The following is a 24,517-nucleotide window of genomic DNA, read 5'->3' on the forward strand; positions in this document are numbered from 1 at the left end:
CTGCACCTGCACCTGCATCTGCATCTTGTTTGTGTCTGTGTCTGTGTCTGTGTCTACGTCTGTGTCTGTGTCGGCGCCTGCGCCTGCAACTGCGCCTGCAGTCTGCACTCTGCAGTCTGCATTCTGCATCGCATCTGCACTCTCTCTCCCCAGGTGCTCAGGTGGGGTTTGTTCACGGGTCCCTCGTGCCTCCCTGCCGATGTATCTCTGCCCCCCCAGTCTCGTGGAGGGATACTTGATGGACTGGGCTTGACTGACTGACTTATTGACGGCGCAACTACTTGGGTCCTGTATTGTGCAATCGTGCGTGTACGTGTATCTACATGCCTGTATGTAGAATATGCAGCCCATGTATGTATATCACTCGTTCGTCCTCCGCCGGTGCCTGTGCCTGTGTCTACGGCTTGTACCCTCGCACCTTTGCCCTCGCCTTCTTCCCTTGTTTGGTACAGCTGCAGCTCCCAGCTCCCAGCTGCCAGCTCCAGATCCCATCAATCGCACATGAGCATGCAGCAGCCCTCCTGCCCCATTCCGTCTCCATTTATCTATCTCTACCCTGCCTGCCTCGACTGAGTCGCCTTGCGCCACAGGCTGCCTCGACCCTCACCCTCACCCTCACCTTCACCTTCATCCCCATCCTCACCCACGTCCCCATCCTCGTCCTTATCCTCGTCCTTACTCCACGCCTTTGTCCTCGTCTTCTTCCCCCCTCCCGTCCTCTCTTTGCCTCCTCAACAGGGTCAATACCGTCGTTGGGATTGCCTCCTCTCCTACGCGCCATGCGGTCCACAGGTGTCTGATCACTTTCTCGCCTTCCAATGAGTCCGCGCAAGAAACGGCGAGTTCTTATCCTTCGGCCACCAAATGGACCTGCTGCCCACGACCCTCACCTTGATTTGTTGAAGCACTGGCGAGGAAGGGACGAATTAAAAGACCGGCATCGGCCGAACCAAGTTGTTGACACAACAGGGCCAACTGCGGCTGGTCAGTGGCCAAAGAGGGCTGAGCAAGACTGGCAGACTGGCAGACTGTTACTCAAGTCGACTCGGCCTGTGTGAGGGAGTGCCAGAACTGCATCCGAAGTGACGTTGAAGTTGGCCGCCCACCCGAAACTCTACGTATTGTACGCTGCAGAGCTGGATCGATCGACGATCCTGGTGTCAGTTGCGACGAAGCGAAGGGACAAAACTTAAAAAGAAGACGGCTACTGAGACAAGAACTGAAACATCCCCAGCGAGGCGGACGCCCACCGACTTCACGCCGCCCGTCCCATCCTCCGTCGTCTTGGCGTTGCCGTACGGCCACCGGGGCGCCGGCCGTGTCCAGGCCCCATGGCCTCCGAAAACATCGGGCCCATCCACACAGTCGCCTCGGCTCCCCGGCTGGATCGCGACAACTCCGCCGCTATCACTAACACCGCTGCTGGGTCCGGCTGGGGCCTCGGCCTCGGGTCCTCTGTTCCCTCTGCAGCATTTCAGGGCCACAGCATTCATCACAGTCAGGGTCAACCTTCAGCTTCCGCCGCCAGTCCTGTCCATGACTCCTCCCTGGACCCTACCATCAGAGCTCTTCTTGACCAGCAGGCCGAGATCGAAGCCAAAATTGCCGCTCTGCTGCCCCGGAAGCACGGCCTAGACTCCACGGCCGAACTTGTCATGTTACGGCACAAGCTCAAGTCCTTGCGCGCTTTCGCCGATGACAACCGTAAGCAAGCCTGCTCCGCTCTCCCTTGATTTCCAGCCTACCCTACCCTTGAATATGTTGCCCACTCTCGTTGAATTTCCAATGCCATTGACAATGTCTTGTCTGTTTCCACTGGACCTGATATCGTCTCTCTTGGCGCCCCTTCGTCTGATGTTGTAGTATACCAGGTCTATCCGATAAGATTCCGGTCTTGTTTGAGATCGAGGATGCCAGAGCACTCCAGTACCAATGCGAGTGTATCGAGACGGCTTGTCTACAACAAGGTACGCCCTGGTCTCCTGAGACTCTATGTTCGCATACGGGACAGTGGCCTTGCTCTGTTCTAACACGCACCAACAGGCCTGGACCTCCACGAGCAGAGAGTGAACGAGGCTTTGAAATTTTATTTTCGACATGATGCTCCGGCTGGTTACGAGACCTGGCTGGACCGGAACCTATCGCACTATGATCCGATTGCCCGCAGTTGGAGATTGAGGGATCGTCTTCTGTCCAAGTCCCATAGTTCTCGGTCCTTCAAGTGCTGGGACGAAAGGTGCTTGCACTACATCTACGGATTTCCAAGCCAAGAGGAGCGAGACCAGCACAGCAGAGACCATTTGGTATCGTCCAAGCGAGACTCCGGACTGTCCGTGACCGACACACCACCACTGATCTCTGATCAGCACGCCCACCGTCGCAATTACAGTAATGAGTACTCGAAAAACTTATCGCCCTTGTATTTGCCAAGGCCCAGCGGCAGCTTGCAACTTTCGACGCCCCCGATTCCCGGGCTCTCCCGCGATCCCAGAGAATCATTAAGGTCTTACTCGTTCATATCAGAGCCCACATCTTCTGTAAGGGATCTGCGAAGCTCGATTGATTCCGAAGTGGACCCTCTCCTTCCGCCTCTGAAGCGCAGTCGCGTTGGACAATCCAAGCTAGAGTCTATCGAGGAGCTCAGACTGCTACGCGATGTTCGGCCGTGCCTCCGGTGCAAGGTCGTGAGGAAGGGAGTAAGTAACATTCCTCTCGGTGTTCCTAATCTGGACTGTCTCTAATAGCGTAGTGCGACTCGAACGATCCATGCTCCTACTGCCAGGATGAGGCCAACCCTGCCTCTGGCGACTTCTGGGCTGTCCTTGGTTGCCACAGAGGTCCATTGACTGCCTTAGCTGAGACTCTGGTGCCAAGTTTGTCATTCAGGACCTGCCATGCAGCTATACTAAGGACTGACGAGAGAGTAGTATCCATCTCGCCGCGGCAAAGTCAGACTCCGATTGCCTCGCCGCTTGCACCACGACGAAACATGAATGAATACCTTGAGCAAGCATATCTAGTCAATCCTGACGTCTCCCGACTGGTGAAACACAATCTCGATTTCGATGATGGGTTCTGGTGGTCCGAGGACCTTTCGAAGCTATCGCCGTCTAGCAAATTTGTGCCATCGTTTCTGCGAGAACCAGTGGAGAGGCCACCGCCCGTGCTGACAACTCTGGCGGCAAGTTGGAACATGAGCGGGACGACATACGACTTCTGGCAACTGCTCAGACTGAGCAGATACATATCGTCGGATAGAGAAGCTGAAGCTGTGACATTTCCGGTGCTATACCGCGTGAAACTGCTGCTCAGAGAAGTTTTGTTTTACGACTTGCAACAACCGGACCCCTCGATTCATGCAGAAGCTAGCATGTTGCAAACGCACTCAGCCTGTGACGACCCTACCAATCACGGGCGATATCGCCTGCTGTACAACTGCATGACTGAATTTCTACAGTCATTCGAGAATGTCGCAATGAACGGCGTCCCGATTGATCCAAGAACCTGGATTGCTATCTTCCTGTCATTGTGTCTGTTCAGTGTTGTACGGACCATACTTGTGGACATTTCTTCCTCCGGTTCGAGAGCTAGCCCTCTGTCCACCTCTACCGCGACATCGGCCGCAGCGACTATGACAGGTGTCTACAAAGCCTTGGTCAGTGTATTTGACGCCGCTTCTCCGATGATGCTTGACGAAAATCACCTGGCGATGAGTGAAGATGAAAGCACGCTTTTCAACATGCTATACAACATCACGAAGAAAGATTCCTGGAATGAGCGTGGTCTGGCATCGACCAAGGAGTTTTTGATGGTTCTTGGGGGAAATGACAACAATGGTCTCTTCGCGAACAGCTTCATTAGGCAGAGGAGCCCAAGTTTCCGACCCGTGGGACTTGCACCGCCTTCCATTCCCAGTTCTGGAGAAGCGTCTCGGCGACCTCTACCCGAAGTCCGCCCTATAAGTGAACACTGGGGTCCAAACGGCGGAATTTCGGCAGGGAATGCGTTTGCTCCCAAGCTTTTCTCTGATTTGACGATGGTATCGCCGCAATCGACCAGTCCAGCACGGAGACACAGTATTGCTGAGAGCCCGTTATTCCGCGGTGAAGCGACGGGACTCGCGTCTCCGATTCCCGCAACGAGGATCCGACCATCATACCAACGGCCACCACTTCGCAGAGTCTATTGTGCGAAATGCAACGAATATCCAGAAGGGTTTCGTGGCGAGCATGAGCTCCGGAGGCACAACGACGCCAAGCACGCTGCCCTTGTGAAGCGGTGGGTTTGCTCCGAACCACAGACTTACAGTCCAGGCTCACCACAACCGGTGGTTCCTTTGTCCAAGTGCAAGGCTTGCGTCACTCAGAAACGATATGGTGCCTATTATAATGCGGCAGCTCACTTGCGAAGAGCCCATTTCAATCCTCACAGGGGCGGTAAGGCGAGTGGGGACTGGCCACCGATGACAATCTTGAAAGACTGGATGAAGGAAGTCAGACAGTCTGTAGATGTTAATGACCAAGAGTCGGACAGTGGCGAGGAAGACAACGACTTCAAGCAGCGGTCTGAAGCTGTGTCTCCGCGAAGCAGCCGTCGGTCTCCGATCCTTGAAGTTCCCAGGCTTGCTCCAGCACCCCCTCCTCTACCTCACGGCATTCCTCCTCACCTCCTAGCTACGCAACGACCTCCTCTTCTTGCACCGCCGTTTCTGGAGATACCGCCTCTCGCTACTTCGTCAACGATTAACTTCCAAACTAGCCCAGTTCAAAACAATACCACGAGTTTTGCCAACATTGCGAGCATCAGTAGACCGGATGAGGTTCCTACTTCGAACCGCAATCGATGTCCCCACCCACAGTGTGGGCGGGTTTTTAAAGACCTTGCGGCCCATATGTTGACTCACATGGAGGAAAGACCGGAGAAGTGTCCAATTGAGACATGTGAATACCACACGAAAGGCTTCGCCAGAAAGTACGACAAGAATCGACATGCCTTGACGCACTATAAGGGTACCATGGTTTGCCCCTTTTGCCCCGGACCCGGAACGGCTTACGAGAAATCTTTCAACCGCGCCGATGTCTTCAAGCGGCATTTAACGGCCGTTCACAATGTCGAACAAACGCCACCAAATAGCCGTAAACAAGTAGCTTTTAGTAGCTCCTCGTCTGCGGCCTCGTCTAGAGATGGCGGCGCAGCTCTGTCTCGCGGGGCCACCAGTGCAGGTGCCACCGCCAAATGCTCCATCTGCCACACCCAATTCTTCACAGCTCAAGATTTCTACGAGCATCTAGACGACTGTGTACTCAATGTAATCGTCCCGTCCACAACTCCTCGGTCCGCGACTACCAGTGGCGCCATGAGCAACACGAGTAGTGCTGTTCCAAGCAGCGCCACTACAAGTGCAGCCACCAGTGTTGGTCAAGAATCCGCCCTTCTCAGGACGCCGACAACAGCGGGTTCAGTAAAGGAGCAGGATCCAGACTTCCAATACCATCTCCGCCGCGACGTCGAGTCTGGAGCGACTTCAGATGAAAACAGGGACAAAAGACGAGGACGACCCGACGTCGAAGGAGCGACGGCTTCCCCGCGGGGGCTCACCGCACAGCATCAAGCCTCAACTCCTCCTGAATATTCCGAGTCGAAGGAAGAGCCCAGTGAGAGGATCGATCGAGATGCACTTCAGCCTTTACGGCAGTCGAATTCTCCACCGGAACGGCTTGATGATCCAGGGCCCTCTATGGAGAATCACCCTCACGTACCTGCGGTCGAGATCAAGCTTGGCTCGCCATTTTCACCGGAGAGGCCCGACACGGAACCATAACTTGGACACGGGCAATGACAACCCCTCATAATCATGCCACACATGGCTTACCCCTTCATTTCTCATCTTCCCTTAACAAGTCCTCGAGTACTTGCCTATATAGTTTATTATCACTTTTCCTCTGCGTGGGAAGTATTGTTGGAAAATGATGACGTTGACTATCCAAGGGTCTCTTGGCGCCATATACTACTATTGTCTGTCGTTTCCTCGTGTAGATCTCATATAGGCAAGGCATGGACTGAAATAATACCCACGGCTGATGATGATTTGGGACATGGTATAGAAATGCGATATGAATTGACCATTTACGAATTGGATCACTTGCGCGTTGATGTGAGCAGTGGCGGTGCAACAGGATGATAAGTCTCCATGCCAGCCTCGAGACCAAACGGGCAAGCTTGGGATGTTAATCATCCTGTGTGCTACGTAGGCATTGAGCAATCGTTTCCCATCCACCGCTTGACTGCTTCCAGTACATTCAGCTTAGAAACCCTCTTCATGGTGGTCAACAGCGGTGTATTGTTCTTTCCTGGTTTGCTGCGTTGACTGCTGGCGGCGGGGACGGCAAATGTCTGTCAAGAGACTCCGTTCCAAGACAGACAGATGGCTCCAGCCCCACGCATTGACGAGTTAGTGAATTATCAAGTGATATTCGACAAGGTGTCCCCGGTCCTTGATATGGTGCACATGCTTCATATGTGTGGTTCTCGCGATCGAATCTAGGACAAGCGATGTTTACCACTTATTTCGACAGGGCAGGTAGACGACAGCAAGAACATATTCGTGCCTTCATGCCCAACCACTTGGTTCTCTTAATGATTGATGTTGGCGCCCCTCCTTCGCGCCTCCTCCGCCCCTACTGATCCATGTCGGTCATCACAATCTCGGCATGTGGTGTGTGATGGAACGGAAATTCTCCTGAGTCTGATTTTACAACGAAAGCGTCTTACCTCTCGTATGCTCTATTAACTTTTTCTCCTTCTTTTTTGCGAGAAGCGTTTCCGTTAGATATGTACAAGACGAGGTGAACGAAGCGAGGATTTGTCGCTACAACGGCCATTCACCAGCCTTCACCGCCTTGGTGTTCCCATACCGGTATGGCAGCCGCTTCTTGTCGAACAGACGGTAGGTCTCGTTCTTGCCAACAAAGCGACCCAGCCCCGTCTCCCCGACGTGCGGCATGCCATACATCATGTCATACTGCGTGTTTTCATCCAGCTTGTACCCCTGGCCCGAGACCTGGAGCGCAATGTCACGGCCGGCCTTGAGGCTGGGCAGGACGCCGGGCGCGGTGTAGGAGCTCCCCACGACGGCCAGGGTCCCGCGGAAGGCGTCGTAGAGCTCGGTGTGTGCCTTGGCCATGCGCTCCCGGTGGCCCACCAGGTGCTGCGGTATGCACTCGCGGCAGACCTTTGTGGAGGTGAAGACGGGCTCCGTGGGCGGGATGCCCAGCTGGCGGTGGACCGTGTCCATGGCCATCGCCGTGGCCTCCTTGGCGTCGGGCCAGGAGTCGGCGTCCAGGTAGTCCCAGTAGTGCCCGCCGAGCATGACGGTCAGCTTCGTGCCCTGTGCGAACTTGCGTTCGGGGATGTCGGCCGCCGCGTCGCGGTCTGAATCGAAGATGACGCCCAGCGCGGCGTGTGGGTTGTTTTCCGCGGGCACGGACTGCGGAATGAGGTAGCCAAAGCCGGGGTAGTTGGCCGTTAGGGAGGGGTTGGGATACCACAGGTTGACGATCTGGATCGTTACAGCTGTGCTGTGGTTCTTCAATGTCGGGAGAGCATCGCCTGTGAGCTTGCCGAGGCTGCCGCTGTACAGACTTGATATTACCTTATCGTACTTCACTTCACCAACCGTGGTGCTCCCGGCTTGTTCGGGTGCAACGACGACTGCCTTTCCCTGCTCGTACCTGATAGAGGTGACGGGGGTGCCCGCCTTGATGGTCACGTTGGGGTTGCTCTTCAAGGCGTCGGCCAGGGCATCTGTTAGGGTGCTGAAGCCGTTACGGAAACTAATGTATCCGACCTCGGAGTTGTAATGGTTGGCCATCAGCGTCACAGCAGACTCATTCCTCGCGGCGATATCCCGGCCCGACAAGAGGTCATGGTCCTTGACTGCAATCAGGGGAGTTGCACCATGCTTATCTGCTATAAGCGCTTGCTGGAATGTACCCTCCCGCATGCTCAGCTTCCACACATCACCACCCCAGATGCCGTGGACCAGGGCCGACTGGAGGTTATTGATAGCATCCGGGCGCCCAAGGAGACTTTCGAAGTACTCGCCCATAGTCATGTCCTTCAAGTCCGCAATGGCGTGTGATGTGCTTCTCTGGCCTTCTGCCAGTAATTGCCTTGCTGCCTCTGCATTCCGCTTGTTTGTATTCAGGGTCGCAGTCACTGCCGACCCGATCACCCCGGTGAAGACAGGTTCAGTCAACAGCTTGTATGCGATGCTCAGGTACGATTTCAGCCTCCCGAAGAAATCGCTTGGAAGGCTACCTGGTAAGTTGACTAAATGGTCAGGGTAGTAGATATAGCGGTTGCTCAGCACTGGGTCGTCCTTTCGCAGAGACACCGACTCGTCGACCAGTCCAAGCTGTGCGATCTTGGGGGCATATATTAGCATGGGACGCAAGCTGCCGGGGCGGTGTTGCAGGGTCACCATACCAGGTCGTACAACACAAAATCCTCCCACCGGGTGAGGCTGGACTGGGGCGTGACGACGCGGGCGCCACGCTCGAAGCTGATGGTCTCCTCATTGTCCTCGAGAGTGGTGACCTCGAACTGCTGCGTGTCTACCCACCCGCCCACTCGGGCCTGGGACTCGTAGATTGTGATCTTGGCATCGGGGTGGAAGCGCGTCAAGTAGTAGGCGGTCGTGAGACCAGTCAGACCACCGCCGAGGACAGCGATATCTTCGGGGAGACTGCGGTCCGACGCGGTCAGAAAGCTCCTCCGGGCGTGAGTCCGAGAAGCTGCATTGGTCTCGAGCGAGCGGGGTCGTGTTGGTAAGGCAGAGCTGGCGGTTGTGAGGGCCAACGCAGAGCTCGAGTAGGGGCTGCTGGTGGTGTGGCGTATGGACCGGCGAGAACAGCTGTAAGCCCGGACAGCGCTGCTGCTCGTGCCGGCACAGTAGGCCCTCAACAGAGCTCTCGGAGCGTTTTGGGAGACATGAGGCACCATATCGTGGAATACCGGGTCTCGTGGCAGTAAAAGAGGCCCAAGGTCGGAGAGAGCATGGTGCTGGGATACAAGAGGGCGTCATCGAAGCTCGACCTGCAAAGCTCCCCAAGCTCGGTGGCAGGCAGGGATCATCAGCCCACGCCCATGTTCCCGCCTATGCTGCTGGGTACTTGGGTACCTCTGGGGAATGTTGGGCTGTGCTGCACGCCCCCAACACCCACCTCACCTGGGACGCTGGGCTAATCGGACAGTTGCCATGTCCATCTCCATGTCCATCTCCAGAGTCCAGACTCATCTTGATCACGTCAGCCATTCTCATCCGTGTTCATTCGTTCTGGATGGGCTTGCATGCCCAATGCTTAAACGACACTGGAGTACTCGACTCTTCACTACCGGAGATCAGCAAGGAGCAATCTGCTTGACAGTGGTCTGTCAAAGCGCATGTATAATGTCAAGACCAGCCAGCCCAACGCACAACCTCTGCTCACGTGCGCAAGAAAAACACCAACAACGAGCGCAGACCTGGACACTACACCGGTTACGAAATACAAGATGAGCAGATCCAAGGTGCCTCAACCCCAGCTGAACCCCAGCTAAGAGTCGGAGGCATGGTCTAGAGATATACTTGGCGCTGCTTGACCCAGCACGCTGGGTCAGACCCTCTCACATCGATCGAAGCCTTTCTGCCCGCTCACGGGCCGTCAACCTCATACCACATTTGCAGACTACCTAGCTGTTCGGTTGACAACGCTGGAAGCTCCATGGGAATCTACGGCGACAACTTCCTCGGCATACCAATTCGTGTGCTTTTCCGCACCTTCACGTTGCTAATGTACGATGTGCAGCTCTTGGTGCTTGGTGTTGCTAGCCGCTAGCTAGCTAAATCTCTGTCAACCGGCAAGTCTCATCGCCGATATTGACCGCTTTGGAAATGCGGGATGGCAGTTCCCACTTTTCTGTTCTGCATGGGGGAGCCTTGGAGCGACGGGCTCGTGATCGGCCCTGCGGCAGACTTGGCTCTGCTGTTTTGTGTTGCTATGTACCGCATGTACCTCATTAGCGTGGGGGTACACCTCGTCCTGTCAGCCAGCTCTTCCGCCCGAGTCCCTGAGTCTCCAGACTCCGTTTCTACTGGCTTTGCCACGATTCGACCCAAATCGAAGCTTGGGAAACAGGGCCGCGTCAAGTGCCTCCCCAGCAAAGCGCTTGTTTCTGACAGCCGCCGCGCCGCTCCGATGTTTGGACAATTGCTATGCACAGAATGGCTGTGTGTGCCTCGCTCTCTACCATCCGACAAGCACTGCAACCCTCGTTCCTCGGATCATGACTTGGCATCGTGCAGAAGCCGGCTGACCACGTCCGCGAGCCGGCCCCGCATCCCGGAACCTAAGCCGAACCGATACACTGCCGTCAACCCTGCAGGCAAGTCGGGACTCAGTCAACCATACTATTGGAAGGTGTACAACTTCCCGAGGTTCTGCCCGTTCCATGACGACCGACCGAGGTCCGCCTGTTGGAAGGGCGTCTAAAGGGCCAGTGAAGGGGCAGAGACTACTGCCTTCGCACGGAGTTGTCTTCGCCTGCAGTCCTGGCAGCTGCTTGTGCAGTAGGACAGAATACCTATGAAGGAAGGGCGGCAAAGCTTCCAAACCTTCGAGAAAAAGCCCGACGGCGGCAATCCCAAAGTGGTATCCACAAGGTGCATCGTGATTCTCCCTGGTTCGTTTCGCTGTCGCCGAGGGTCGGGCCCCCTCCGTGGCCCTCTCGAGCGTGGGAGTCACTATGATGGCCCCCAAATTTCAGCCTGAAAATGAGACAAAGCCTTGACGGCGGACCCCCACGCGACAGGGTTCCGCTTTCAATTCCCCGTAACTTTGGTGCCAGGAGAGATTTTTCACAAGTCGTTCGCATTTCACTTCTTACGTACTCACGAAGTCACGTCCCCTGGCGAACAAAGTCGATGAGCAAGGTCGCATGCAGGAATCGGACTGATCTGGAATGTCGAGCAACCACTCTTTGCTTGGCCAACAGGGCGGACCAACATGGTGGTCGCAAGGGAACGCAGGAGAACGCTACGTAGCACAGAGTCTAAAAAGAGGATGGGAACGTGGGATTTGGCGCATTCCCCACAGTCTGCAGAGCCATCCCACGCTTCTCCAGACCCAAGATTGCGTCAGGACCTCGATGTCAAGGCCCGTCTTAGCTCTGTACCTCCGTGTACCTGCACCAACTATGACCTCCACGAAATCTTGATTGGTGTGGACAGCGGCACACACGACCAGCTGACGAAGGGTGACACGGCCGAGCAAACAGAGACTCTCGTCCAACACCCGCGCTCCAATCACTTCTTTGTTGGACAATGGAAACACGCAGAGCGACCGTCATCCCTGGGCATCACTGGCCTTGCGAGCCCAGCCCCATGCTTGGGCGAATCAGTCCGTGACGTTTTGCAAAATCCGGGGGATCCTCCCAGGCACGGCCCAGGTACCGCAGAAGAAGGAGGATTGGAACTCCTAGCGGCTTGCCCTGCACGGTACATAACTCAGCCCCTTTGATACTTGCGGGCGACATCCCCCCGGTCCCCGACCCTAGCAAGTTGCACCCCAAACTTGCCCAGGAACAGGCTGGGGTTCCTACCTCATCGATGGCCTGCTGACGGCAGCGGTGGACTGGGAACGAGACTGGGACGGCTCGTCTCAACCTGAGTGAGGGCCCTCACCATTTAGCACGCATATAACTACCCTGACCGACCCAGCGGCCCCTTCTTTAGTAACCCCTTCGAGCCTTCCTCCCAAAACCTGGTCTTGACCTCTCTGATATTCTGTTCCTGAAAACTCTACACACCACACGCATTGCCTCAAAATTGACGTTACCTCTGTGAAGCATCCCGTACACCTATCTATTGTATATTGATTTCACAACGGCCCCGGCAGGAGGTGCAAAGAAGCGTCGTTTGATTGCTCTGCTACAACACCCTCATCAAATTCACCAGTGCACGAACACGATATCCGTGGGACTACGTTAAACATAATCTTCCGACGAACACATAAAACAGCCCTATAAAAGAAATCGTCCACCATGCTATCCTACGATTCCCCCATATCCGTCAATGGACCATCTCCAGTCTCGCCAACCAACATGTCCACAAATCGTCCAGTTATTTCGTCCTCCAAGCCTGCGCGGCAGTTCAAACAAGCAGACATGATCATGACAAACAACACCATGGCCTCGAACATCCGCGACCAAACGAAACATCACCACATATGGCTCGTCACGGGCCCTGCAGGCTGTGGAAAGAGTACGGTGGCCAAGCACATTGCGGATTCTCTGGGCATGTCTTACATTGAAGGCGATGATGTAAGTCCCTAACAAAACCGTGTCACTCATACACACTCCTAACCAGGCCCTAGTTCCACCCACCAGCAAACATCGAAAAGATGAGCAACGGCATCCCACTCACCGACGCCGACCGGTGGGACTGGCTCACCCGCCTACGCGATGAAGCCCTGATGCAGATCCAGATGGGGAACAGCGGTGTTGTTGTGACCTGCTCAGCATTGAAGCGGAAGTATCGGGACGTCCTTCGCGTGGCTCCATACTTCTACCCCGGCGCCAAGCTCCATTTCATTTACCTGCATGCCTCTGAGGAAGTGCTCTTGCAGAGAGTAGCGGCGCGCCAGGGCCACTACATGGGCGCCAAGATGGTCCGCAGCCAGTTTGAGATTTTGGAGCCGCCGACGAGGGAGGAAAAGGATGTCATCAGTGTTGACGTCAGCCGAACGATGGAAGAGGTCAACCGTGATGCGCTTGACCAGGCCGTAAGGCAGCTGGCGGAGGACGCGGCGTAAAGCTGTCCTCTGGGTTAACTGCACTGCTAGCACATCATTCTACGCAATACCTCGAACCTAACGTTTGGGCCTGCATATGCTTTCGGCGAAAAGAATCGGCGCACTGCTTTGGAAGGGTTGGGCGGGTGCCTGGAAGGCAAAAAGCCAAGGAGTCTTTGGATTATTGACATGGGAATCGCATTTACATAGCCCCGGCTGCGCAGCCGTGGCGTCTCAATATCAACAGCGTTCAACACACACTGTGCAAACAATACCGCCTACACATCGCATCTTACTAGTGAAGAGGGAGCCGTGAGTGTCCTAATTGGGCAGGTGACTTCGCAAGATCAGGACAATCAATCGTAGTAATACAAAGAAGAAAAGCGTAAATAGTCTCAATCAGCATCAAGCGCAAGCACTATAGCTCACTCGCATGCGCAGAAGCAGAGTCTTGTTATGTAAATGCGTTATAAGTCAGAACGACAGGACGTCATGTTTATCCCTCGCTCCCGCGCGCCCAGCCTAGTTTCAGAGACAATCCGGACCGATGCCCCGGCCGCCCAGGATATCCTATTTGTCCCTTGGAGGATGAAGGTTGTCTCGATGCGACTTCCAAGGTTGTGAAGATTATTAACGCAACGCAAATAAGAAATGCAGGTAATAAAGAGGTCTTCCCCCAACACACAAATGAAGGCCAATGAGGTCTTCCCTCGCGTTTCGAAGGAGCCCAGCTCTCTACTAGCTGCTTCTATGCGTCACGCCGCAGCCAGCAGCATCAATCCGCGCGCAGACCGTCCCCGGGCTGGACCAGTACTGCCCGGATACTCGCAACGACTTTCGAAATACCTCAGGGCCTCAACCCCTCCCCTCCTCTCAGCGAGGCTAGCTAGCAGCAGAAAAGGCCTCACTTGTGAGATGCAGTCATACGGACTTTTTCTTTTCCCTGCCAGTCTCGGATATCATTCGACCACGTGTAGGGGCCCCCGGCGCACAGTAATCCGTTGGCAGGTGTCTTTGCCTCTCTCGGTGCCAAGTCCCCAGGGGACGTGACACCAGTAGAGGGCACCTCCTGTACACCCTCAGCGTACTGACCGGTGTGTCCCTTAATCTGCCTTAATGACGGCCTTGGAGAATAGGCTGAAAGAGAAGAACATAAGCTCTAGTCTTTAGGATGGGGGACGGCCCGCCTCATTTCTTTTCTCGATTCGCCGTTCGTCGATTTTGTTCGCTCACCGGGGAAACGGAAGGGTGGCTGATATACAGTAGCTCAGCCTCCTCAAGTGACATACATAATACGGCACAGAGCAGCGGTGGTGAACTCGTTGAAGCACTCGCGCCCTCGGGACATAACCGTGCGAGGATATGTGGTTACGTTACGATGGGTACGATACCCGGCATGAACAGGTCGAGATACAGGCCGCATATGCCAGAAGCTTGCACACCGGTCACAATCCTCGGGAAGACTTGCGAGTGGCAGTTATTCCCGAGTATCCGAGGATGTTGGGACGGCAGGTGTTCCGGGATCAAGCAGATCAGTTCCCACTTTCGGAGAATATTGCTCTATGTTCTTTTCCTCTCGCCGCCTTGATCACCGCAAATGCATAACCATCACATCGGGCTCCTCCACCAAGCTCCTCACCACGCCGGCGGCCCTCGCCATGGTCGCCCCGTCCACGACCCTGTGGTCCGCGGACCAGCTGAAGTTGCACACCTTCTTCATGCCTCTGACCTGCCACGCGCCGGAGCCCTCGTCGCGGCCGACGTCGGGCACGTCGCGCATCCGCCCGACGCCCAGGATGGCGACCTGCCCGTCCACGATGACGGGGCTGCAGTACGTTCCGCCGATGCTGCCGATGTTGCTGACCGTGATGGTGCCCCCGGACATGTCCTGCGGGCCCAGCCGCCCCGCGACCGCGAGCGCCTGCAGCCGGGCCAGCTCCGCCGCGATGGTGAGGATGCTGTGCGCGGCGACGTTCTTGACCACCGGCACCAGGAGGCCCTGCGGCGTGTCCATCGCCACGCCGATGTTGTGCTGGGACCTGTAGACTAGAGCCGGTTTCTCCCCAGCCGAGGAGGCGTCGACCCGCGCGTTGAGGATGGGGTATTGCTGCAGGGCGATTGATACGGCTTTGATTATGAAGGGCAGGTAAGAGAGCTTTGTCACGCCTTGGTTGCTGGGGATGACTGGCGCTGGGGACGAGGGTGAGGAAGACAGGACTTTGTTCAGCCGGCCGCGCAGTGCGGAGAGGTCGGTGAAGTCGATCTCGTCTGCGTAGAGGAAATGTGGGATGCTCAAGGACCGGGTCATGGTCTTGAACATCTGCTCTTGGGTCTTGGTCAGCGGTTGGCGGTCTTCTGTTTGAACGCCAGATGCTGGAGACGATAGCGGTGGTGCAGCGGCGCCTGGGCCGGGGCGCTGAGCCTGAACGGCGCCACTGTCTCGCGCCTCGATGAACCTGTAGATGTCCTCCTTGAGCACCCGGCCGTCCTTGCCCGTCCCATCCACCTCCAGTATGTCTATTTTGTGCTCTTTAGAGAGATGCCGCACCGCGGGCGTCGCCAGAGCGGCGTGTGTCCCCTTAGGCTTAGGCGCAGCCGTCTCCACTTCCCCGTTGTAGGACGGGCCCGTCGCCGGCTTTTGTGGAGACGCTGGCTCCGTTGTGCCCTGCTGTGAGGCCGGCGCCGTCTTCTCCTTGGTCTCGGCGTCGGAGGGCGTCAACTTGTCCAGTGCCTCCTGGCTGACGTCGCCCTGGATGTCGATGTCCACAAAGGGCTTGCCGACCTTGGCCATGTCTCCCGCGTCATAATAGAGTTTCTTGACGACGCCTGAGAAGCGCGAGGTGATCTCGACGGAGGCCTTGTCGCTTTGAACTTCGCACAAGGGCGAGAACTCCTCCACGCGGGCTTCGGGCTCGACGAACCATTGTATGATCTCGCATTCAACGATTCCTGGTGGGACCGAGCTGGTCAGAACTCATGGGTATGATGACAAGGGAGTTGATGCTGGATCTCACCTTCGCCAATGTCTGCTAGCAGGACTGGCTTCACAACCTGACGTCTTGGTGTAGAATGAAAACACCTCGTCGGTCGGAACGGGGCGGTCTGTCGTGGTTCGGGGTGTGACCTCGTGGAGAATGGAGATTGGGGTGCCGCAGTTACTGTGGTGGATACTCGACTTATACGCTGGGCCAGCTGCCACTGAAGCCGCAGCGCACGAGGGGAGCGTCGCATGAGCATTGTGTCTACAGGAGGAAAGGGCCGAGAGGTGATGATGAGAAGTTCTACATTTCTCGGGTCAATTGAACAATCATCTCGCACAGAACCCCTCAAGACTACAATGTTTTGGCCTGCTGTCTTATGCCGTGGCTGTCGCAGTCTGAGCCGTTGTCCGTCGAGTCCATGAGCAAACAAAGCCGAGTCCAGCCATGTGTGACGTTCCCTCCGCTGGTAGCCGCTGCTTTCCCCACCTAGGATTCTTGGGGGTCCTCGGGGTCAATACACCCCAGGCCTAGGTTCCCTTCTAGAAATCTGGGGCTTGCCGGCCGGCGGCCCTGATCCCTGCTGCAGCATCATGGCCGGCCAAAATTTCCCGGAGTGCGAGCTTGATCGATCGAGCTTGATCCGCGCGACCACCTCCAAGCTGCAGCTCTCCTTTTGCCAACAACTGGCGGCAGATTGAAGCATCCCACACGATGCTCAAGAGGACGTTAGCACGACCTCTTTTGAGGCCCTCCAGCCGGCCACTGGCTACTTGCCTGCTGTGCCAATGGCGAACTTTTATCACGACCTACCCTCGCCTCGAAAACCCCAATCCGAACAAGGCGCCCAATGCCGCGGCTTCAAACACGACCGAGAGCACCGTTTTGGGAGCAGCCACTTCGTCTGAGCCAAGCCCATTGCGTGATGCGCCACGGTCTTACGGCAGAAAGGTCGAGGAGTTCACGCCCAAGGTGTTGGCCCGGCCTATAGGCCTGAACCACCCACCCAGCCCGGGCGAGAATACAGGCGTCGATCTCCGTTCTCTGAAGCAGCGGAGGGATGACTTTGTCAATTATGACCTGCACCTAAAGAGACGCGAGCAGTTGTGAGTATGACCGCAGGTCCGGGCCGTGGGTCCATGGGCGCATCACTAACTGGGCCTTCCAGAAAATCACAAATGGCACGTCCATACTTCCGCGACTGGACCAACCTGGCCCTTCACAAAGGCAAGACCTTCCTCGCTCCTCCACGACTCTTCAAGCACGACAAATCCCTCTACTTCCCGAACCTGTTTGGCCACACGCTCCTCAAGAGCACGAGCCTAGCACGGGACACGACGCCTGTGCTCGCAGGCAAGGCTTCGGTCGTCGCCATATACAGTACCGATTGGGCTCGCAGGCAGGCAGATTCATTCATAGGGAAGAAGGAGAACCCTGCCCTGCACGAGATCCTTGACAAGCACCAGGGAAGGGCGCAGCTCGTCCAGATCAATGTCGAGGACACCTCGTACCTGAAGTATTGGATGGTCCGCATGTTTTCGGGGTCTTTACGGAAACAAGTAGGGAAGGATAACTGGGACAAGTACTTCCTTGTCAGGAAAGGCATCTCCGATGAGATCAAGGAGTCGATCGGATATCTGAACAGCAAGGTCGGGTACACATACCTGGTGGACGGGGACTGGAGAATCCGCTGGGCGGGAAGCGGACCCGCTGAGCCCGACGAGAGGGACTTCCTGACAAAAGGCCTTGAGAGGCTCTTGGACGAGGCGGACAAGGGAGTCTGGTCTGGACTCAGGCCCGCGGAAAAGACATCACCAGCAGAAGCGAGCGCAAAGAGTGCGAGCCGGTGGGCGTAAACTCCCCTCATTGCTGTCATTACACCCCAGGATACCCCAATAAATGTACAATCATTCTCGTGCCAAGCCTTGAATGTCACCGCCTTGAACGCCATGCCGCCTAATGTTGATGCATTACCCACGACCCGAAACCGACCGCGCATGCCATAACGACCCACCGCCCACTCCCGGTCCTCTACTATAGGAAGAACCAAAACATCAAAAAGCAAAACGCGACAAAGCTACCCATGATGACCCCGTCCCTCTGCTTCCTCGCTGATATCCTCCCTATCAGCGAGTTGATGCCGGGCACCTGGCTCGCGGCGAGGGTGATCCTGCGGTTGATGTTGGCCAGCGTCTCCCTCTGCAGCGTGAAGCTCTCCTGCACGGCGTAGGCCTGCGACAGCACGCTGTCGGTGACGTCGTGGCTGTTATCGATGCGCCGCCGCTCGTCGAGCATGTACTCGGCCTCGGCCTGCTCCGGGTTCGACGCGCGGTACGACTCGATGTCGTCGCGGACGTTGGAAAGCAGGTTGGCGCGGTTGCGCGCCTCGGACAGGTTCGACTTGAGGCGGGCCAGGTCCTTGTTGTGGGCGGCCAGCTTCTCGCGCAGAAGGGACAGGTTGTTTTGTTTCAGGGCGGACGAGGTGAGGGTTGCGTCGGAGTCGAGGAGGCGGTTCAGTTGGGTGATTACATTGTCTCGCTGTGAGAAGGGACGTTAGTCTGATGCAGTGGCCTGATACATATATGTCCGACTCACCTTCTCGAGGAGATCCTCTAGTTTTGCTTCTGTGTTCCTCTCCTCCTCTGTCGGCTTCTGCGGGATGTTCGGTGCTGTCGAGAACTGCGAGTAGGTGTGAAATAGTGCCTCGGTCTGAGAATTAGGTTAGCTGCAGGCCTCAACATTGCTATTGATGTGGCTGCTGACCTGCGATTCCAATGATCGTGCCTGTTGGCGTAGTTGCGCCCAACCGTTGTTGCCGGTTGAGGATGCCATGATCTTCTAGGTGGTGTCTGGAACTGGAATCGGTGTTTCGGCTGAAGCGGTCATGCAGCGGTGGCAATGACCCGGAGGCAGGTGCTTGCGCGTCACAGCACCCAGCGCGAAGTGCAATTGTTGGAACTGGTCCTTTGTTCGCAGAGTAGTTACGGTGCTGGTGTTGTGTTATATGCTATGCATGTGCATGTAGGGTGCTGTGGTGCTGTGGTGCTGTTGGATACCTCCGTGCTAGGAGAAGCTGCTGGCCTGTCGTCACACCTGACGGGAGCCGACACAGACTCTAGACCCTGATACTCCGTCAGCGTAAGCAGGATCACAAGTGTCCTATCAGTCGGTACCCCCACAGTGTGATGAACTCCACCTGGTGACCGGTATCGTTGTTAGGGACCTTAGTGCCCCAGGAGTGGGTCCCGCGCGCAGGACGGTCATTCGTCGAGGGGCCAGCATCCGCCTCAAAGCCTGCACGGTCTGCCCAGTCTGCCCAGTCTGCCCAGCCCGCCCAGCCCAGCACCAACGCAGCCGGCGATCTGGTATACTTTTCTCCGAAAAACTGAACCTGCTGCTAACGCCCACAGGCTTTTCCTAAACTCCACCAAGACGACAGGCGCCTTCCCGCGAACGACCAGCAACTTGCCCTTCTTGCCCGCCCCGATAGACGACGTTAAATCGACATTACCTGCGAAAATGGTGCGTTACGACTCCGATTCCGAATTTTGCGAGGCTCTGGGCGGCAATTGAGCTGCGGGAAGTAAAATTTCCTGCAGCGCAATTCTCCCCCCACTACAGCCGACCACGATTTGACGACTCCTCGAACGAGCCACTGACAATGTCGCAGTCTTCCAGCAAGATCAAGGCCGGCCAGCTGTGGTCCAAGAACAAGGACGAGCTCACCAAGACCCTCGGTGAGCTGAAGACCGAGCTCGGTCAGCTGCGCATCCAGAAGATCGCCTCCTCTGGCACCAAGCTGAACAAGATGTGAGCGGGAACCCGAACTCCACCTGGCAGAACACCACACGATCCACCGAGACACCACCACGCTTTGCACTGCAATATCGGAGGACGCGTCGAAATGGGGAAAAAAGGAACATGGGAGCTAACGATGGGGTTCTTTTCACAGCCACGACCTCCGAAAGTCGATCGCCCGCGTCCTGACCATCATCAACGCCAAGGAGCGACACCACCTGCGCCTCTTCTACAAGAACAAGAAGTACCTGCCTCTCGACCTCCGCCCCAAGCAGACCCGTGCCATCCGTCGCCGCCTGTCTCCTGAGGACGCCGCAAGGAAGCTGGACAAGACGAAGAAGCGCCAGCAGCACTTCCCTCAGCGCAAATACGCCATCAAGGTTCGTCTACATCGGAATACCTAGGAGCAGCAACGGATCTTTAGAAGTACCCGGAGGCTGCGTGCTGGCATGCAGAATACTAACGAGTGGGATCCAACAGGCTTCCGCATAAAGTGGCAAACGGCGTCGGCATTTGAGGGTTTTTGGTAATTGAAGCAGGTCAAGGCAAAAAGGCTACAGGTCGCTGGCGTGGTTTTTCCGAGAATCAAAAGAAAGAAGAATCCACGCATTCTCGTATGGCATCACAGGGGCAAATCTGTTTTCCGCTACGGGTCTCGGTGTTATGAGGATATATGACAGCAAGCCCGGATACCTAGTCAACCAGATAGCTCCAAAAGAGAGCTCGAGTTGACTTTACACCACCTACTACGCTCTGTCCTCCGTGTGAAAAGGTCAAGGCCGAAACTATCCAGAAGGCACGACGATCGCAGACCCTCAGCAACATCGATGAACGTGGCCCGGTCAGCGGGGGCTCTCCCAAAGTGCGTTGCACTCATCGAGGATGTCGAAATGCTACTCGATGCTGTGTGATGAACTCGAAGGATAGACTAGATGGCTAGTCAGCTCCCGTCCGAAAGTACATCTTTGCTTGCTTAATGCTGTCCAGTCCATGTGTTGTGCTGTGTATTCGGCAACGTTCGATGTCAAAATACACCTTAAGTTCTTTACAAGCGATGTTCGCATTAATTACATGACTGTCTTTATTTCCGTAAAAACTATACGACGGTGTGATACATTCTTGGAGAATACAGGCTCTTGAAAGTAAGTGTTAAGCTTTTTCAACCGGGCATCTATCCGTCTCTTGCTATTGAGGATTTTCTTTTGCGTGATGGGCCTCTGGGTCCTACGACGAGGCCATCGAGAAGAGTTATTCTCTAAGTTCCAGTGTAAAGTCAACGCGTTTGTAGCATCCAACGAGTCGTGTGTGGAAGGCTCCTAATGCATCGTGGCCCATGATGCGGGCGACATATCAGTGTAATAATAATGTAGACTTAGCATGGGGCCCACTCTGTGAGCATGCAAGGCATGGCGTAACCCCGTCCGGAACACGCACAGAGCGCTCTTAAAAATGATACCGGAACAGAGCAATAGGTATGGCGAGCACTTACACGTTCTGTTTTTGACGACCTAGGTAAGAATAGATTCATATGGGCTTTGACAAAAGTGGACTCGACACCTCGACTTCCGGTAGAAGCAGCCTCTTCCGAGGGCTGTGTCACATCTATGCCAGGATGCTCTTGCTGAAACCTACGAACAACTAAGACGCACCGGATACAGTTTGGAGATTTCATCTCCTTTGACCTCGCGTATTCGTACGCTGATGTAATGCCCAAAACTCGGGTTTGCAATTATGAACTATTTTGTACGCTGACGGATTACGCTAGCATATGCTAACTAATGCTGAAGAGGGAGTGCGTCCCAAGCACAGTAAGACAACAAAATATCAACTTCCAGAACCATTCTGCCTCGGAGGCACCGGATAGCCATGCTCGCCATCTCGCTGTCTCCCTTTTTTCTCCCCATTCCGCCTCTTTATCTATTAGAAAAGAAATCGTCCCGTTGAACGCCAGCTGCTGTGCAAATCCTTGGGTATTGTGGGTATCATCTCATCGTGTCGTGACGTTTCTGTCTCTGCGTCCCCTTCGTTGCCTGTTGTCAAACTGCGAGGGGGGGGGGAAGTAATAAAAAATGCCCGCTTAACTCATAAGTAAAAGGAAAGTTGAAAGCACAAAGGAACATTGCTGAGAATATTGGAATGGTGTTTAAACTTCTACCAGGCCGGCGCGGCGAAGTTTGAAACTGGCTGGAAACCGTATGCTGCTCCGTTGGGGATCGTACCACCAGCTGAGAAAGGGTTTTGTCCCATGGGTGTACCGTATGCCGTGCCGGGTTGGGTGCCGTAGAGCTGAGAATTTTGTGCAGGCATCTGTCCAAATTGCAGAAGAGAGGGCGAGTTCATTGCTCCTACCATGCTGCCTGGATTAGCTGGGCTGGAGTACTGTTCGGCTGTAGCGACTTGTGGCATAAAGCCAACCTGAGGAGCCTGCACTGGTGGAGAAACCTGCTGCCCTGGAAGAATCGAGGCGCTGTTGCTTCCAACGTCACTGCGGGCGCTCGATTGGCTATGCGGAGCGCTGGATCCGCGACGGGATGGCATGGAACGAACAAGCGATCTTGCCTCTGATTATTGAGTTAGCACATATGTGATGGTCACAAATTGGAAAGCTTCGTTGCTTACCTTCCGAGGAACGCTTATGGACAGTTTCGAGGTGCCGTCGGCACTGATCCAATCTGTGGAATCTCTTCTCGCAGAAATCTTCCGGGCACAGATGACGACCGACGATGTCATGTGTCCTCCGGTGCTTGGAGAGATTTGATGACTCGCCGAACATCGTGTTGCAGATGTCACACTTAAGTGGCTTATACCCAGTATGGGTACGTATGTGCATGGCTGTGAGTGTCACAAGTCAGTAACCTATTCCAGAGCGATATAACATCATGTTGATCTAGCTTACTGAGAGCACTCTTTTGCCTAAAAAGCTTATGGCATATGTCACATTCCAGTGGTTTGATTTGTTTGTGAATCAGGACATGCTGTGACAGAGCCTGTTTCGCAGAGAACGTTTGTGAGCAATATTCGCACTTGAAAGGCTTATCTGTGGACACTATTAGCTTCGGGTCTGGCTTTTCGAGGCAAAAACGTCACTTACACTGGGTATGGGTCAACATGTGACGTTTGACTTTGCTCTTCTGTACAAAAGGCTTGTGTTTGCGTGCACATCCAGTCCAAGAACAAATATATCCGCCCTCAGCCTTTGGCATGCTTTCGACGTGCTCAGTTTGCACATGCATCTCGAGTTCGTGTGCGTCTGGGAAAACCATCCCGCACATCGAATCTCCATGATGCCACTGGCACGTTAAGTCTGTGGTGTCCTGCGCTGGGCTGTTGGCCGATGCACTGGACTGGGCCGGGGAACCTTGCAATTCCTGGCCAGCGGACGACACCGATGGCTGAAGACTGGCCTTTTTAAAGCCTGGAGATGCTTGAGCGGGGAAGTCTTGGTTCGTTGGCGACGTCAAGTGCCCATTGCTAAACCCGAAAAGCTCACCGTTCTGACCAGGCGTTACCGGTTGTTGAGAGAAGTTATTGTTCGATGGATGAAAGGCAGGCGCAGTTCCCATGCCGGGGAAATCTAGGACGGGCTGTTGTTGATGCTGCAGCTGCATACTCTGCGCATACTGTAAGGCTTGGCCCATGAGTGGGACATTATGCCCTTGCTGAGCATGCTGTTGGATATGCAGCGAAGCTTGTAATGGGTCTTGAAAGGGCACGCCGCATTCTCCGGGGAAGTTGCCGCTGTCGGTAGCATGACCCTGGAAGTTCATCATGCCATTCTGCCCCGGGGTTCCTGGGAGAGCAGGCGCATGGCAATGAGGATTGGGTCCCAGAGCCCAGATATTGAAAGGGTCACCTTGGACTAGGTTGCCGTGCTGGTCAAATTGCTCTTGAGAGCCAGGAGCCTGAATCTGTGTTTGAAACATATGCGCAAAGACATCGTGCGCCCCTGGATCGGGGCAGTCGGGGGCTGCCTCTTGGGCGAAGTTGAAGCCATAGCTTTGGTCGGCCATGTTGTGTTCGCAGAGGTTCGGCTCTGTGGAATTGTAAGTCGTGGATCACGTGGATTGGATAAGTAAACCAAGTAAGAAGGTATTCATAAATGATGATGGACGGAGATGATGGACAGGCGAACAAGGTGCTCGTGAGCTTTTGCAAGAGCCTTTTCAGAGCAACTTACATAGCGCTGAAAACATTATTAGAAAAAATGCAACTTACGGGCTTGAAAAGACGCAATGTTTGCACTGGTCTCCTTCGCACTTGTCATAGTCTGCAAAATGAAGGCGCTATGGGCGACGTCGGGTTCAACAGCAGGTCTCGTGCAGTTCTCGTCTCTACAGGCAGTGACGAAGTCACAGGTACCTGCACTACATGGACCTTTGCTTCCTGAGCATTGGCTATCACAAGAGGCGTTGCTTTCTGGCTCTGATGGCGCGTATTCGTCAAAGAGCCCGTCATTTTGAGGGCCGTCATCGCATGACATTAACGACAATATCTCGGGCGCCGCTGGATCCTGTTCGCTTGGGCCCGGTGATGGAATCCTGGACAGGATTTTCCCGGTGTTGGCCTCAGGAAAGGTGTCGCCAGCATTGGGCGACTGAGGAGAAGGAGACGCGACATCGTGACTGGCGAGGTCCATAAAAGTCGGGTAAGGGATGGCACTGAATGTGGCCCCGTTGTCGTGGTGGCTTTGGCGAGAAACGAGACCAAGGCCTTGACAGCCTGCTCCAATGAGACAGGTATCGTCGTGCGCCGAAAACTCGTGGGTTGAGGCATTCCCAAAGGGAGCCATGCCCAGTACCAGGTCATCCATTGTGGGCTTCCTGACACGTCCGTGCTGAAAGAAAGTCTTCGAGTGCGCTACGTGCCGGTACAGATTGGCGGGTCGGATTTATTGACTGGTATTGGGATGCT

At 55.2% G+C, this 24,517-nt stretch overlaps 8 protein-coding genes across 8 annotated transcripts; 4 read left to right on the forward strand and 4 right to left on the reverse strand.

The window, feature by feature from the left end:
• Window positions 1–1,331: 1,331 nt before the first annotated feature.
• J7T55_008661 (uncharacterized protein) lies at window positions 1,332–5,821 on the forward strand (the record flags this gene model as incomplete). Its single annotated transcript, XM_053139002.1, has 5 exons — window positions 1,332–1,704; window positions 1,872–1,967; window positions 2,044–2,696; window positions 2,783–2,873; window positions 2,928–5,821. 5 exons carry the CDS (start codon window positions 1,332–1,334, stop codon window positions 5,819–5,821), a joined length of 4,107 nt encoding a protein of 1,368 aa, XP_052997936.1.
• Window positions 5,822–6,868: 1,047 nt separating this feature from the next.
• J7T55_008662 (uncharacterized protein) lies at window positions 6,869–9,003 on the reverse strand (the record flags this gene model as incomplete). Its single annotated transcript, XM_053139003.1, has 2 exons — window positions 6,869–8,425; window positions 8,488–9,003. 2 exons carry the CDS (start codon window positions 9,001–9,003, stop codon window positions 6,869–6,871), a joined length of 2,073 nt encoding a protein of 690 aa, XP_052997937.1.
• A 3,078-nt stretch (window positions 9,004–12,081) lies between these two features.
• Window positions 12,082–12,851, forward strand: J7T55_008663 (glucokinase; the record flags this gene model as incomplete). Its single annotated transcript, XM_053139004.1, has 2 exons — window positions 12,082–12,360; window positions 12,414–12,851. The coding sequence occupies 2 exons, from the start codon at window positions 12,082–12,084 to the stop codon at window positions 12,849–12,851; spliced, it is 717 nt and encodes a 238-aa protein (XP_052997938.1).
• A 1,347-nt stretch (window positions 12,852–14,198) lies between these two features.
• Window positions 14,199–16,067, reverse strand: J7T55_008664 (2-oxoacid dehydrogenase acyltransferase; the record flags this gene model as incomplete). Its single annotated transcript, XM_053139006.1, has 3 exons — window positions 14,199–14,372; window positions 14,437–15,779; window positions 15,845–16,067. 3 exons carry the CDS (start codon window positions 16,065–16,067, stop codon window positions 14,199–14,201), a joined length of 1,740 nt encoding a protein of 579 aa, XP_052997939.1.
• Window positions 16,068–16,522: 455 nt separating this feature from the next.
• J7T55_008665 (F1F0 ATP synthase assembly protein Atp10) lies at window positions 16,523–17,664 on the forward strand (the record flags this gene model as incomplete). The annotated part of the gene is made up of 2 exons (XM_053139007.1): window positions 16,523–16,914; window positions 16,977–17,664. 2 exons carry the CDS (start codon window positions 16,523–16,525, stop codon window positions 17,662–17,664), a joined length of 1,080 nt encoding a protein of 359 aa, XP_052997940.1.
• Window positions 17,665–17,842: 178 nt separating this feature from the next.
• On the reverse strand, window positions 17,843–18,640 carry J7T55_008666 (vesicle transport v-snare protein; the record flags this gene model as incomplete). Its single annotated transcript, XM_053139008.1, has 3 exons — window positions 17,843–18,346; window positions 18,404–18,517; window positions 18,572–18,640. 3 exons carry the CDS (start codon window positions 18,638–18,640, stop codon window positions 17,843–17,845), a joined length of 687 nt encoding a protein of 228 aa, XP_052997941.1.
• A 687-nt stretch (window positions 18,641–19,327) lies between these two features.
• On the forward strand, window positions 19,328–20,098 carry J7T55_008667 (60S ribosomal protein L35; the record flags this gene model as incomplete). The annotated part of the gene is made up of 4 exons (XM_053139009.1): window positions 19,328–19,330; window positions 19,479–19,618; window positions 19,761–19,986; window positions 20,087–20,098. 4 exons carry the CDS (start codon window positions 19,328–19,330, stop codon window positions 20,096–20,098), a joined length of 381 nt encoding a protein of 126 aa, XP_052997942.1.
• Window positions 20,099–21,757: 1,659 nt separating this feature from the next.
• On the reverse strand, window positions 21,758–24,416 carry J7T55_008668 (zinc finger protein; the record flags this gene model as incomplete). The annotated part of the gene is made up of 5 exons (XM_053139010.1): window positions 21,758–22,167; window positions 22,226–22,438; window positions 22,698–22,737; window positions 22,819–23,639; window positions 23,822–24,416. The coding sequence occupies 5 exons, from the start codon at window positions 24,414–24,416 to the stop codon at window positions 21,758–21,760; spliced, it is 2,079 nt and encodes a 692-aa protein (XP_052997943.1).
• Window positions 24,417–24,517: the final 101 nt, after the last annotated feature.

Source organism: Diaporthe amygdali (assembly GCF_026229845.1).
Source record: "Diaporthe amygdali strain CAA958 chromosome Unknown NODE_4_length_2575358_cov_65_588622, whole genome shotgun sequence".
NCBI classification, from domain to species: Eukaryota; Fungi; Ascomycota; class Sordariomycetes; order Diaporthales; family Diaporthaceae; genus Diaporthe; species Diaporthe amygdali.